This window comes from Haliaeetus leucocephalus, unplaced genomic scaffold (assembly GCF_000737465.1).
Source record: "Haliaeetus leucocephalus isolate CR32 unplaced genomic scaffold, Haliaeetus_leucocephalus-4.0 Scaffold897, whole genome shotgun sequence".
Lineage (NCBI taxonomy): Eukaryota > Metazoa > Chordata > Aves > Accipitriformes > Accipitridae > Haliaeetus > Haliaeetus leucocephalus.
In genome coordinates, this window is record NW_010973333.1 from 4,689,007 (window position 1) to 4,704,912 (window position 15,906).

The following is a 15,906-nucleotide window of genomic DNA, read 5'->3' on the forward strand; positions in this document are numbered from 1 at the left end:
AGGTGTGCCTGGCAGCTCACATGAAGGAAGACAGCAAACCTCGAGCCTTCTGGCCCACTCAAACACTTTCTTGGACGACATAGGGGATGACTCAGATTGTCAAATGCCATGCATTTGATTTCTGCTAAGAACACAATCACTATCCACGACAAAATGTCCGTGTTCCCCACAGAGACCGGAGGTAAAGAATAAATCCACACACCTAGTCCAAGGCTGTAATGCCCTCCTTTAGCAATTCCTGAAGACATCTAGCAGAGGAGACACTTGCCCAGACCGACCTGGAACACCCTTAAACAAGAAACCTGCCTAGGTTGGCTGTTGGCATTATCAAGAGCCTTGGAGCTACGACCCAGCAATATCTTACAGACGAGATGTACTCCCTTGCCCACAACATATGGCTTTGAACAACATGAGGCAAAGGCGGCTGTTACAGTCTATGTTTATCTTCTGCTCTGGCCTCCTGGGCAGGTTCCAAACCAAGACGGTTTGTGTGAGCAAGCAATCTGATTAATGGCGCAGGCAGCTGAAAGAAATTGGGATTAGAGAGATCAGAGCTTGGCAGGAGGTAGGCAGAGGGCCTTTGGGTGACTTCTGCTATCTGTCTCCAAGAAGTGACCATACTGGACTCTTCTACAGTATTTCTGTGTGTTCATAGACCAGGCTAGACCCATCGTAGCCCAGAAGTGAGACAATTCTGGGAGTGGTGCAAGGGACTACGCACCAGTTCATCCCTTTGCAACACACTGCCATTGCACTCCAGAGTCTGCAGAATGATTCGTGTACAAATGAAGGTCATCCCTGCAGCAGAGGGATGGTGGGACAGAGAGACCATTGATGCTGCCTTCATCGGAGATAGGAGATCTCACCTGGGAGATAGGTCCTGCTGCATGTGGCAGCTCTGGGGGGGGGTGCTGCTGGTGATGGGGTCCCATACAGCACCCCAAGGAGCATCACGAACACCAGGCAGCCTGGTGGCATTTTATTTTGCTACTTTCCCAGCATGTGTGGGGTGTGCTGTAAGACCTAGACAGTCTGGACAGTCAGGAAACCTGGCCACAAAAGCATCCCTTCAGCAGTGTGGTTTTAGTGCAGCTTGAGCAGCTGAGGACAAAAAGTGACAGGGTCTGCATGTGTGGATTTCCCTAGCTCTGCTGTATAAAGCTTGAGTAGTGTTACTAGTTCTTTTTTTCTTGCGTTAGGAGCTGCCAAACATCTTTATTTTACTAGTGATATTACAAGGTTTTCCCTAGCCCTGCAGATCCCGTAGATACAGTACTACTGGTCAGATGTGTTCACTGAGGGGATCTGCGTTTTCGCTTAAGAGGATCACGTATTTGTCCTCTATTCATCAAGTAGAATTAGGAAAGTCAAAAAAATTTTCTGATTGAGCAGAATTGAAAGGCAGAATTGGGAGTTGTGCAGGACCATTGCCTTAGGATTTATGTGAGAGTTAGTTTTTAGTTTCACTTTCATCTTTCTTTGTACACTCCTGCAAAACAGAAACCAGGAAACCCCCTAGTGTTATCCCCCTCTGTCATAGGGAAATTTGAAGTGCTGGGGTAAAACATTGTCAGAAATATGGCTTTGAGCCAGACCTCACCGTGCTTATGCCGAAGCAGTCTATTCCAGGACTGCACAAACTGTTCTTGACTGTTTTATTAGTATCGATCAGCTTTGCTTTCACCCCATGACTCCAGCCTGCCTGGGTGCTGTGGTTGAGATGATCCAACTGAGCCTCAGCTGGAGGATGACTCAGAAACCTGTGCATGTATTTGCATGTATTAGAGCTGAGAGTCCAGGCAGGGGTGGGTCTTGCAAGGAATTGAAACCAACTTGCGAGAACTCAAAGGTCTGAGTCTTTCCCTAGCCTTAGTGGCAATACTTGTTTCTGACAAGGCAAGGTGCTCCCGAAGCAATGTCTGGGGTTAGGGGATGGAGGGAAGGCAGCAGGTACAGGACGGCTGCTGGCTCCAGTACCCCGTTTTCCTCTCAGGGTTACCTTTGGGATGGCAACAATAAAAGAGAAGAGGCTGAAAACCCCCAGAAGCTGTCAAAATCTGAAGAGGAGCAAAGCAGCCAGGCACTGGTCTACCAACAACAGCAGGAGCAGTAGTAAGTATCAAGGAGCCTGACTGAGATGGTATTAACATGTATCGGGTGGCTGTTCTCTACCATATGCGAGGTGTGCGCCTTCAAAGGTGGAAATACTTTATAGAGAGCCTGTGAATGGGACCGGGCACACAAGCAGCATGTCCTCATCCCCTCAGAGCCACCTACGAACAACGCTTCCTACATGGGACCCGCGTTGTTCTGGTAGGATTCCTGATAGCGTGGCTTACAGCTCGTGGGATAGCAGTGGCTGGTTCTATACGTTTGATGTTGGCGTACAAGGTGTCTGTTTCTTGTTTTCAAAGTGGAATTTCAAATCTGGTTCTACCTCCCTGTTTTCTGTCTCCTAATAATTCATCCTGGAAAGTCTAAAAATACTTCCTTTGGCTTAAGAGATGGATGCAGGCTGTGTTCCAGCACTGATCTGAATGCAATCCAGGACACAAAACGGCTTCCAACAACTTCATGCTGACAGAAGTAAAGCCAAAGCTTCAGCCCTCAGTTTCATTTTAGGCTTTATTGGGATCCATCCTCAGTCCCTCTCTGGTTTTCCAGTGACAATTCTTAGATAGCTTGTATAAGCTCTAGCTTGCAGATATAATACAGAACAGAAACTGACAGCTGTGTGTGTGTATTTTATGCACATGTGCTTAATACATATATACTTAGCTAACCAAAGCTAATTGTTTACAGTCTTTTTCCCCAAATATGCTTTTTCTGAGCTGTTAGTAACAGTGCATATAATGTTATTATTATGCGCTGAGTTTGCTTAGCTTGCTTTTTGTTCCTGTCTCTCAAAGTGCAGCTGACAGAAACTGAAGGCAGTTTCAGTTTCCTTTCCCTTCTTTCTGGATGAAGAAAGTGGAGCCACGCTGTGAAAGCGGTGGCAGGCTGCTGATCGCAAGCAGCAATCAGCAGCTTTCCATTGTAACCCGTGAATGCTTGCCTACTAGGGACTATTAAGAGCTGGGTAGCTTTGAAATCCGTCAGGGCTTTAATGACCGACTTTCAAGAGAGCAAACAACCATTCCTGAATTACAGTCTATGTTTATTTTCTGCCACTTCCAAGCAGAAAAGACCCTCTGTCTTGCCTGCCCTCACACTGGCATATATCCACAGTAGAGTGAGAGCAGCCCTAGTTAGCTTACATAGTTGTGCTATGTGCATTTTTTTCATAGAACCGTGGAACGGTCTGGGTTGGAAGGGACCTTAATGATCATCTACTTCCAACCCCCCTGCCATGGGCAGGGACACCTTCCACTAGACCAGGTTGCTCAAAGCCCCATCCAACCTGGCCTTGAACGCTGCCAGGGATGGGGCAGCCACAGCCTCTCTGGGCAACCTGTGCCAGTGCCTCACCGCCCTCACTGTGAAGAACTTCTTCCTTGCAACTAATCTAAATCTACCTTCTTTCAGTTTAAAGCCACTACCCCTTGTCCTATCACTACATGCCCTTGTAAAAAGTCCCTCTCTGGATTTCTTGTAGTCTCCCTTTAGGTACTGGAAGGCTGCTAGAAGGTTTCCCTGGAGCCTTCTCTTCTCCAGGCTGAACAACCCCAACTCTTTCAGCCTGTCTTCACAGGAGAGGCGTTCCAGCCCTCTGATCATCCTTGTGGCCCTCCTCTGGACCTGCTCCAGCAGATCCATGTCCTTCTTATGTTGGGGGCTCCAGAGCTGAATGCAGTACTGCTGGTGGGCTCTCACAAGAATAGAGTAGAGGGGGAGAATCACCTCCCTCAACCTGCTGGTCATGATTCTTTTGATGCAACCCAGAATACAATTGGCTTTCTGGGCCATGAGAACACATTGGTGGCTCACACTCAGTCTTTCATCCACTAATACCCCCAAGTCCTTCTCCACAGGGCTGCTCTCAGTCTCTTTGCCCAGCCTGTATTTGTGCTTGGGATTGCCCCGACCCATGTGCAGGACCTTGCACTTGGCCTTGTTGAACTTCATGAGGTTCGCACGGCCCCCCCTCTCAAGCCTGTCAAGGTCCCTTTGGATGACATCCCTTCCCTCCAGCGTGTCGACCGCACCACACAGCTTGGTGTCATCAGCAAACTTGCTGAGGGTGCCCTCAATCCCACTGTCCATGTCGCCGACAAAGATGTTAAACAGCACCGGTCCCAATACCGACCCCTGAGGAACACCACTTGTCACTGGTCTCCACTTGGACATCGAGCCGTTGACCGCAACTCTTTGAGTGTGACCATCCACCCAATTCCTTATCCGCCAAGTGGTCCATCCGTCAAATCCATGTCTCTCCAATTTAGAGACAAGGATGTCATGCAGGACAGTGTCAAATACTTTGCACAAGTCCAGGTAGATGATGTCAGTTGCTCTTCCCTTATCCACCAACGCTGTAACCCCATTGTAGAAGGCCACCAAATTTGTCAGGCACGATATGCCCTTGGTGAAGCCATGTTGGCCGTCACCAATCACCTCCTTATTTTCCATGTGCCTTAACATAGTTTCCAGAAGGATCCACTCCGTGATCTTGCTGGGCACAGAGGTGAGACTGGCCTGTAGTTCCCTGGGTGTTCCTTTTTTCCCTTTTTAAAAATGAATGGGTTTGTTGTCTGGTGTTTTTTTGGGGGGGAGGAATGGATAGTGAGAGTTTTCTCATTGGTATAACTGACTTTTCCCGGATTTGGTCTGGGATACAAACCCCCTGGTATAGGTTAGGTAAATACTTCGTCAGTTGGTTAGCCTGAGCTCCCTGCAGAATTTAAGGCTAGAGCAAATATATTCACACAGATTCTGACCAGAAGATGGGATCGCCGCTAAAACTAAGTAAGCTTTTGAGGAAGAATAATTTAAAGCCCTGTTCCCTTTTTCATCTTCATATGATGCTTACAGAGAGAAAGGTGTTGTGCATCTTCTGCAAGGAACACTTAATATTTTTTGCAATGTGATACGAAAGATTCTCTTTGTGTCTTCATAAAGCTGTAACAAAGAATTAACTCCTAAACCTGAGTGTACAAATTAAAGTCTGCATTAGTATGTAGTTAATGAGGAGGAGGGATGAGGGAAGGGCAGGTTCAAACAGAAACCATGTAATATGAGTGGGAAACAACTACTCAAAAAAAGAAGTGAACAGAACTGGGGTTTGCTCCCTTCTCTCTCGGAGGGGGATGGTAGCAGTCAGTTTGAATGGGATGAAGCTGCTTAAACTGTGATTTCCTTAACTAACCCAGATGAAAGTGGTAGATAGTATCTGAAATACTGAAGCAGACAAGGGAAGATCTTTATTCTTAAAACAAAAATTATTTCATTCAGTGTTATTGTCTTTGTTCTGTTATCTCAAGTTATATTTCAAGAAAGAACTCAGATTAGCATTTTAGCAGTGATAAAGCTGACTCAGCCTTTTAGCCATCAGTCATTTTGAAGGTGATCTTTAAAACTCAAATACTAGCACACCCTCAGAATAGTCCAGGTTTCCAGGCTCTGAAACAACCAAGGGTTGAACAGAGCGATTGGAGAGCTGAAGTCATAGGGTGTCAGTAGACAAAAAAAATGCAGACTAGCATTAACCTAGAAGGCTTTCTGGAATATACATAGCAGAGGGAACATGAGGGGCCCAAGGAGGATACCTCTGTGCCAAGGAGTGGCTCTATTCCAACTTGTGTGCTGCTTGCTATTTTTTGGAAACAGCCAAGATATGGTTTTGCTGCCAGCAAAGCAGGAGTTGGAGTCTCTTCTGAAGCCTCTGTGTGAGTTGTTTCCATGCAAACTCTCAGTCGCAGGCTGTTTCAGAGCAATTGGGAGTAGGAAAACACCTTTGCAGCATCTTGGGGTGGGATCAGGTGACCCTTCCTGTAGACTGGACACATGAAATATGTGTGGGACATGGCATGTTGTAGTCTCATCCACTAGTCGATATTCAAACTTGACTATTAAAAAAAGTACACGGTGGGCAGCTGGTATTAGAGAGTAATTTTCCTCTTGCTTTGGAAAAGCTCTTATATGATATGTTGAGGCTGAGAAGTGATAATAAAATGGTTCTAATTAAGTTAAGAAAAATACTTCTTCAAATGCAAAATTGAAATCAAACTTTGCACATCCCCCTCCAGTTATATATAGGATATGGTTTCAGGCCATGGAGAAACAATCACCGGGATGACAAGTGCTTGAAACCGCTTATAATAATAAGCTTGCATTTAAGTTACTTCACTTTGTCTGCTAAGTGCCATGAAATTAAGTTGTAGAAAGTGAATTTCCAAATTGCCCCTGTTCATGTATATTCAGAAACAAAAGTCTGTGCAGAAGAAAAGGTAGAGGAAAGTGGGGAAATTAGAGACTGAACTATAGCTAGTGCCCAAAAAAAGAAAATGCTGTCCCCATTCAGCAGTCTGTCCTTGGCGCCTTTAAAGCTGGCAGGAATAATATTGGTTCTGGTAAAATCCATTAAAAAGATCAAATTCAAATAATAAAATCTGAAGAGACGTTCTTGCACAGTTGGTAACAGTCCCTCATCATTTTGTGTGAAAGGAGAGCAGAGTTACTAGAATGCTTGACTCGCAAAATTGTGTTCTTTGACTGCTGGAGCCAAATCCATCAGGGCTTTCTTTCCTTCCTTTTCCAATCTTCATCCTGAATTAAAAATATATAAGTATATCTCTATAGTGTTATAAGACCTCCCAATCTTTTGCTGATAGAGTATACTTAGCAGTTCTGAAAATTGTATTTTCTTTCACGATCTGAAATTTCTTTTTAAAAACACCAAATTAGTCTACGAAAGTGGAGGCAGATGCTTAGCAAAATGCTTGTTTTGCCCACTGCCCTGCCACCGGTGGGAGTGCTAGAAGGGTAAATCTCAATTATGGACAATCTGTTTAGAGTTGAGTTCTGCGTTTGCTGCACAGAAGAAATCTCCCAACTCTCTATCCTTCAGGCTGATGTACTAATTTTTACAGCCCAGTGGGGTGATTCAGAGATGCCCGGCTTCACTGCGGTCAGCAGCCAGCCTTGTCTGCAGCCAAGTGTTTGGTGGCAGGGTCTATGTAAGAGGATAACTGTGCAGGAAGATTTCTGTTGGTCTGGATTATGGGGGTTGCTGTGTTCCTCATAATTCTTGGAAGGGGGGGAGAAAATCCTTCTAACTCCTGTATTAGAAGGCTTTCTCAGAAGAGCTTGATTTGCACAAGCCCCGACACGTTCCCTTGATGCATAGCTTGATGAGGAGCTGTGGTGAGATGATGAATAAGGAACATATGGGAGGATGCTGTGTTTGGGCAGGGGCAAAAAAGGACAACAAAGACTGTGGTGCAGAGGCAGAGGAGGAGGAAATATATTGTTGAAAAGAAAGTGGGGGAAGCAGTCTAAGTCTTAATCTTCATGTGATACAGCGTCTCACCCGCTCATCTCTCCAGGCAGCGTAGTCTACCCACGGGTGTATGCCGACTAAGGGCACGTCAGTGTTTTCAGGGAAGAGAGAAAGCTGTGCTGCGAGCCCAGTTTGGGCTGAGAGCTACCTCTTGGCTCCCTGATTTGATCCATCACCGTGACAATTTCCTTGGAGCTTTAGAAGGTGGTTGAGACCATCCAGAACGGGGAGCTGGCTGAAGTACCTGCCGTTCTTTCTGCTGTGCTGTCGCACGCTGAGCCCAAAACGAGCTGCTGAATCTGAGCCCCATCTTCACTCTTGGAAATTCAGCTCCGAGTTTCCGTTTTACTCTTTGGACCAAATTTTAAGTTCAGGAATTTCTCTGCAAGCTTGCGGGTACCAGAGAACTGAGATTTGGATGCCAACAGCAGAACCGCAGGTCTGTTGCTTTCCTGCTTGTTTCTGACTCATACCTTCTCCTGGGCCTCTCTCTGCTGCTGTTTTCCTTCTCGCTCTTTCCCCATGCAAGTTGGCTTCTGCAGGATTTAACTCTTTGTTTTATCCCCAGACCTCACTATGGCAAAAAGGCTGGCCATTTTAATGAAGGTTTTAGCTAACCAGAGGGACAAGATAAAGAAGTGAGTTACCCTGGCTTAATAAGCTTCCAGATATCAGCTGAACTGTGGTAATTAAGCGTGCTCCTAGCCTGTGGCAAACACAGGACAAAATCCACGAACACAGACTTTTGATGATAAACATTTTCTGCTAATGCAGTTCATTTTCTGCCTCTCGTGTTAAAAGCACACGTGCAGCTAGGACGAATCAGACAGGGTGTAATGCTAAGCCCCAGTAATTCACTTTTGTCTCTGAGCTGCAAACTGGTAAGATGCTGCCGCTGATAACGATGGAAAGCCAGAGCCCCAAGCCTGCACGCAAGGTTTGTACACCCTCCCAGAGCTCTGCTTATGGCAACCGCCGGGGCACAGAGCATATTGCTCGACTGAGGTCTAGAACTGCGGCTGTCAGTTTTCGTTAGCATCTGGCCGTGTGTGCATTGCGAAATAGGGATACCTACAGGACAGTTGTCTGCTCGATGGGATTTGGCATCTTGTAGCCCTCTGATCTGGCAGCTTCCGTGGTCCTTAGCAGCATATGGCCGCTCCATCAGGCATGGGAGCCTTGGTGGAAACAACACCTTGTGGTGGCGTGGACTTGCCTGCTCTTAAAACAATACTTGATAATGGAATGCAAAGTTCAGCTTAGCATATCTTTGAAGGAGATTTGACAATTGTCTTTGGCAGTTTGGTCCCTTTTTGCTTTTAAATTCAGTCTTAACATATTATTTAATGCAGTATTTCACCTGCGTCTTCCCTTTAGTCCTTCTTCCAGACTGAAGCTGCCCAGGTCTTTTTCCCAAGCTCTAGTCATTTGTGTTGCTCTCCAACTCTACTCTCCTTGGTTTCTGTCTCTTACACAGAGCACGCTGCCCAGCAGAGCGAAATATTTAGCTTTCAGCTTTGTGGCATTCATGTACCGATGCACTCGCAGTATAAAACACAGTGGAACTGGAAATAGTTTATAACAGCCATTACTTTTGTAACTCTTTAAACTATTTCACACTTCATTTGGAAAGCTCCCCAGTGGTAGATGGCTGGAGCAGGCTTGAGGAAAAACTGAAGGGCACAGCTCTGCAAAAAGCATTATTGGTGAAGAGCAGTTCGCATGTGTTTTTTCAGTTTTAGTAATAAACTATATTATACAAACCTGAAAGGAAGTAGAACAAAAGTTTCTATGGACTATAGCCTGAAAGCATTGAAAAGGTGTCCTTGAGTGCTGCTGGTTAGATGAGTAGTTACACACAGGATTCAGAATTTAAGGTTGCAGACATGGTGTTCTCTGTGTTGCTGATCACTCAAACTGTAAGCTATCTTTGCAGATTTTCTACGACTGTATGGCATGTTTCTCCTGACTGAAATGTTTCTATATCTGTCTTTTTATAGATATTGTTATATAGGTATTTATCTTCTCACTAGTGTGGTATTTGATGTCTGTTTGAAAAATCATAGGAGGTTGCTTTTTGGCTTTATTTCAATACAGATACATTCTCTTATTGGGTTATAACTTTCTTAATCTCGTTAATATCTGTTCAGTCTGTGTAATTAGTCAATACATTCCCATTTTCTGTGGAGAAATTACATCAAAAAAAGTCTCATCAAGATTAGTATGACCTATAAAGGTAGAAGACAATTTGTTTCTCTTTTTTGAAGAGCTGTAACCTAGGTAAGACGTTCTCGCTCCCTCCTCCAGGGACTTCTGTATTTTTATTTATAAAACAACCCTACCTCAAAGATAGGCTTAAGTCGTATAACAATAAGAATCATTATTAGGGAACCTGTAAAGTTAAATTCTTTATCATCCTTTCTGGTTGTGGATTTTGAAGCACTTTGTATATTGGTATAAAGTACAAAAAGTCTGCACACCACTGATAGCTTCGAATCTTCACATTTCCTTAATTGCTACCCAGGTAAGTAGGATAATTTGCTCCAGACTTACGGCTACTGTGGCAACTCAGAAACTGACTGGAATATTAAATTGACAGGCTGTAGCGGGTTTTATAGGCTTTACTGGATCAGAGGTTTTGTCTGAACAAAGAAATGACATGCAATATCCTGCAAACTGGCTAAAAACACAAGATAAAAAGTGGTGGTGGGTTTTTGCATTAACTTTCCTTCAGAAAAAATCTCAAGAAAATAAGGGACGCTAGGTGCATATTTTAGTTTTAGCATTAGAACTGGTAGGGCAGATGGAGTCTCTCAGGCAACAGCTCATCTGGCTCCTCTCCTGCTGTAGGCTTGAAAAGCGAGGACCAGTTCATGCCCTGACTTTCACCTACCCCACGAGAAGTTTACCATGAGCTCGCTCTTCCTTCTCCCTAATCCCAATACCCAAAGCTACACTCTTACATATCTACCTTTCCAGAGACCCAGGTGAACACTATAAAATTAGATAAACTCACTAATGCACTGTTTTGGGTTTTTTGGTGTTTTTTTTTTTTTGTTAACTTGGACTAAAACAAAGCATGTAGTATAAGCACTAAGTAAAAGACAGCCAAAAGTTGTTCTCCCCTTTCCTCTCCCACTGGAAACTTGACATCCTCATTTTATCTTAACTTTGCCTTTATTTCAATAACATGGAAAGCAAATTGGCCTTTAAGTAAGCACTCTTTTAACCACAGTGACTCTTAAACTGCTCTTTGGAAAGCAGAGCAGAGCTTTCCCTGGTGGCAAGTGTGGTGTCACCTCTACCTCTTTCGTAAACTGATTGATTTTTGCTGTATTTCATGTGCTGTCCTTCCGAGCTCCTGGATAATGACCATGGTCAGATGTCAGAAGAGTGGCCCTCAGCTGGCCTCCTGGACTTGGAGTTTCCAGCCAAAAAGCAGAAGCAGATAAAGGAAATGATTCATGGCATAAAGGCTGGATTTGATATTGTGGTTTCTTATCCATGTGGAGACATGCAGAGGTCCATGCTTTCTTTTAAAATTGATTCCTAATTTAAAAAAAAAACAGCCAACCAACCAACCACGGTTTGAAGTCATCAAAGTACATCTGATGATATAAAAACTCTTCTGCCCTCTAGTGCTGTGAAGCAGTGGGATGTCTGAGATGCACTGATGGGTTTTTTGCGGGGGGGAAATATGTAGCCTTGCAATTCACAGTTCCAGCCATTTTTTTCACTGACAAAGGGAGGGAAGTGTAAAAGGTACTTAATAATTTTTGTCTATGGACTTGAGAGAAATATGATCTTAATATTTGAAACAGCCAAGAAAAACTACTAAAAAAATTTCTTGGAACTGATAAACTGTACAGCAGCTTGTCAAAGGCAGCTTGGGAAAAATTGTAAATGCTACTACTCAGTCAAACAAAGAAAAATCTGAAAAACCATCACTGATGGGGAACGTTGTGCCATAAGCAAGGCGGGTTGTCAAAACTTCTTTTAAGTTGTGCTGCGAATGCAAGAGGGGCATTGCTGCTCTCTTAGCTCCTGCCTTTGAGGGTCTGGGATTCGGTGGAGAGGTGAAGGACAGTCTCATGGGCACCAGGGTAAGCTGGCAGGAAGGGAAAGGATCATATTAAATGGCTAAAGCTCACAGCTCTATCTTTACTAGTTTAATCTCATAAATTAATCCACATCCTCCTAGAATAAGTCTTCAAAGAGAAAGAGGTAATTGGATATAAATACTTTCCTTCTCAAACCTTGAATTACAGTGGTACGGTAGCGGGCAGCTTTTTGCACTTTGATCTTTTTGCATGATTTTCATTCCCCTTTTTAGCCTTCGTCTCGGGCCTCATTCTCTCATTACTTTTTCACAGCCAGCTGTGCTCTCTCTGCTTCCTAGCTCGTCCTCTAGCCACCCCCTGTGGCCCTTTCTTCTTTTAAGAGGCTCAGCCTTCACCCCTCGTTATTCTTTGTTTTCCGCTCTTCTCCTTGGGCCTTCCCCGCCATGAAGTCGGATGAAATATTTGCGCCCACACGTGCCGATAAAACCCGCAGAGAGATGTGAGCTTGCTCTGATACCTGGAGCCAGCTGCCGCTTACCCCATTTCTAATAAACCTTGCACCCCCGTGACTCGGCTTCTGCTGAGCAGGAGCCGTGTAAACTCGTACCCGCACAATACACTGTGTAGATAAACCCCTGTGTTTTCTTCAAGTGGAACTGACATGTTTTCATCACTCTTTTGATCACCTCGAGTCTCTAATACACTCTGAACGCTGTCCTGCTTCTTTGCTGTCATGTTAGATTGATAGCTCCTTGAGACAGCAACTGCATTTTGAATTAAGTCTAGAAAACCAGGGCCTTTGTCCTGATTCAGGGAGTCGCACCTTAGGCATGACAGCAAGATAAATATGCCCAAGGAATTCCCGGTGCCTGACACACGCAAGGCTGACGAGGAAACTGAGGCTCTGGCTGAGAGCAAGGCACCTGGGTGCATCATTTTGCACAGTCCTTGGACAACTTTGGGGCAAACTGCCTAAATCCACGAGGTTCTCGCTGCCCTCGAGGTGTGGGGTGGGACTGCCAGCACCAGTGCTCTTCCCAGGAGACGACGGTCTTCCTCTGTGCTTGAGCAAGTACTTGTGGAAGTAGTTGTCTACCACGTGGAACATTTTTTTCCAAGGAAGCGATTTGATTTGAAATGGCTGAGATTGGAGATCAGCGGTCTAGAGTGAGACTTGAATAAGAAAGTGAAGGCTGTGCTAGAAGTTTCTGAAAATATTATCCTTGGTATTTGCAGCCAACTCCAAATATAGCAAGTATTTCTAGAGAGTTTACCAAAAATTCCTGAAGAGCTGAATCAAAATAAATACCAGTTTTGATATGAAGTGATTTGCTACAACAGCAGAAAACTGATGTTGCTGATGAAGGAACCCCCTTCTAGTCCTGGTTTTCTGTAGACAGAAAAAATAAGAGAGTGTTTTCTTTCATTTTAGTGTTGGCCCATATGTCTTGATAACTCCAGAGGAAACCAGAAGAAACCGGTTGCAGCAAAGTAAGTTGACTTGTCTAATATGGTAATACACTATTTCTACTTGAACAAGTTTAGGGTTTTGTGCACTTTATTGCCCTTGCAACTTTTATCCTCGTTTTTACAGTGCTTTTATATGTGCAGCTGTGACAGTAAAGTCAGTGCTATGAACATTCTCCATCATCATGTAGGCTTTTCTTAAGATTAACTTCTCATCTGACTAAACTTCATGCAGAATAAGTCTTGTTCAGGAAAAGGTTTTTGCCAATTTCAGTGCTGGAGCTGTTCAAGCTGGCTTCTACAAGACTCAGCTCGAGTTAGTTCTATCGCACTTTTACAGCATTGAATTCAGATCGGAGAACCCGACTTTGAACGCTCTCTGGGTTAGGGGGAGGAAGAAGAAAAATGTAAGAAATATTTTTGAAAATCCTCTCATGTGGAGACTAAAGCAACTAGAACCACTGCTGGTTCTTGAATCTCCGTTTAAGGATTTAGGTGGCTCTTTTAATAAAGCTGGGAAAGATCGTTTTAGATGGAAAATATCTGTGGATATAAGTTCACTTTTGCTTGGCTTTGAGTCTTGCTGGTGAAAGTAGCTAAGCAGGAACACCCTGAACCTCTACCAGAAAGATTAGGCATGTGTTAAAAAGCTTTCATTGGCAAAGTTACAGCAAGAGTCGGTCGTGAAAGAAATCCTGTATGCAGAGGTGATCAAGCACAGCAGTCCTATGTGCCGATCTGTTTATTTGTGTGAGATAAAAAAGCTGAAGGAGCGTCACTCAGCACTCCTCACGGTTTGAGCCCTCAAGTAAACAGTGCAATTAAATCCTTTCTTCTCACACCTTGTGAGTTTGGCTGGAATGCTTCACCTGGTGTGGGGTTGGGTTTCCTTTGGTTGCAAGAGAGAAAACGGACTCCTCGTGAACCAAACCATAATATTCTGGAAGGAGGAATAAAAGCAGATCATCTTAGAGCTGACTCCAATGCTGACAGCAAAGGTGCTGCTGCTCTAATAAAGATCTGTTTTCACTTTGTGCCACCAGCATCCAAGGTCTGAAGCATGCCAAGTATTTCTGCCTTGGATGCTGGCAGAAACAGGGCCTCACTGAATCCAGTCTCTACCTAAATGCTTGTTTTAAAGGTGAAATTACAAGCCAGTGTCTCTCTTGGGCCTCTTTAGAGGCTTGCCCAGGAACTGGCTTTATCTTGTTAGAGGAGACCTGGTGTTAGCATCTGATAGCCATCGCCTGCCATCAGAAAATATGGTTTTAGTAAGAGTGAACTGAGTTCCTAGAGCAACTGCAGTACTGCTGTAAAACACAGCTCCTCTTTCCATAGGCTTTGTGGGCCTTGCTACTGAAAGGAATTGTTGGGGTTTTTCCTCCGTCAGTCGATTTGGGAGAGCAGTTTAATCAACCAGCCATCCTAGAGCACAGGGCTGGTGCCCCTGGCTGTATCGACTAGACTTCCACCAGCTACGCTGGGAACTTGCCAGCCATCCCACACGTGGACCCCTGTGTTGCAGTGTCTTAATTTGAAGCTGAATCATCCATTCCTCCTGGTTTTATTTAGGGAGCATGTGGTTGGGAGGGAAAATTACTTATTCTTTATTTCCCTGCTGAGGTGTGTTACACCACAAGCATTTCCCTCCATGCAGCAATAACGTCTTAATCGTAACAACTTCTGCTTTACCTGCAGGAATAAATCCTGTGGCATTTACCTACAGGTTCCCAGGGGTTAAAAAGCAGTCTATTTGCAGTCCCTTAGCTGTTTTTTGTTTTGCTTTTGGGGTTGAGTCCTCGGGTTTGCTCACCACAGTCTAGAGTTAGGCAAAATGTTTGCCTTGTTAGCTGATCATTGCAGTGACTGCGCAACCTCCTGGGGGCTGTCTGCACCCCTTGAGAACAAGTTTGTCTGTTCCTGGATGGGTCTTCAGGGTTACATACAATTAGAGATACTGCCTGCTTTTTAGTATTGCCTCTAACTTCCATATATTTGTTTCTTTTGGTACCTGCTCAGTTGCTAAGAAAGAGCTAGATGACCTGGAGCGGTGGAAGGAAGAGCGCAGGCCAGGGCCAATTAAGCTGGTTCCACAGAGGCTGGGTAAGACACATCAATCAGCTATTATGAATTGCAAAATTTTATTTTCCAGGACATAGGACATTTTTCACTGTTTCTCACATGCTGCTTATTAAAGAGATTCAGTGTCAATAAGGGCTAACATGAGCCTACTGTACGTGCTCTGTGCTTTTTGATGGTCATGGCGATGAAGATGTTTCTGAAACAAAACAGCACAGATTGTCGCTCAAGAAATCTGCTGAGATCAGTGTAGGAAATCTGTACTAACTTCTGGATAAAACAGGTGGTTTATCCCTCCTGCTGGTGACATTATCTGTGGTTGATGTCTCTGAGGGGGTGCACACTTGGCATTAGCATGCAGACGGATGGCATGTGTCGGAGACCCTCCACTTACCCGTAAGAAAACTCTGTGTTAGGGCCAGTACATGTGCTTTCTTGACTGCTGGCTCTTGAAGAGGCAAAAGTGATCCCTGCAGCTTCAGGCATTTGCAGGCTAAATGTGCATGAGGCTCTGTATTACCAATTTTATGAACGTAACATCAGAGACAGGTAAATGAAAAACAGGATAAAAAGCTACAGGAACTGAACGGAACTGCTGTGTTTGATAAAATAACCAACTTTTTTTCTAGACAGGTGAGAGAAACCGTAGGAGATCTCTTCAATTGCAACTACTATAAAACATTTAATTTAGTGCTATTTGGGAGTCAGTTTAAAAAGATATTAAAAGACCAAAAGCAAAAAAACAACCCACCCCCAATCTTGTACAGAGAATAGGACTGCAGGTTGGGCTGAAGCAAGAGGAAGGTTATTAGAAGGGCTTTTCAACTACCAGTCTTGTAGTACATTTCTTTAATGTGTTTGGCA

The 15,906-nt window shown here is 44.3% G+C and overlaps 1 protein-coding gene across 3 annotated transcripts in view; it reads left to right on the forward strand.

The window, feature by feature from the left end:
- The first annotated feature begins 1,848 nt into the window (after positions 1-1,848).
- The window catches only part of EPSTI1 (epithelial stromal interaction 1 (breast)), a 48,359-nt gene continuing 34,301 nt past the window's right edge, over positions 1,849-15,906 (forward strand). For 2 of the 3 annotated variants that reach the window (XM_010583423.1, XM_010583424.1), the window contains exons 1-3: positions 1,849-2,112; positions 12,929-12,987; positions 14,983-15,066. In XM_010583423.1, the coding sequence (XP_010581725.1) occupies positions 1,916-2,112; positions 12,929-12,987; positions 14,983-15,066 (340 nt within the window). In that variant the 5' untranslated portion in view covers positions 1,849-1,915. The remainder of the gene's footprint in view (positions 2,113-12,928; positions 12,988-14,982; positions 15,067-15,906) is intronic. The other variant, XM_010583425.1, reaches the window with a different exon arrangement.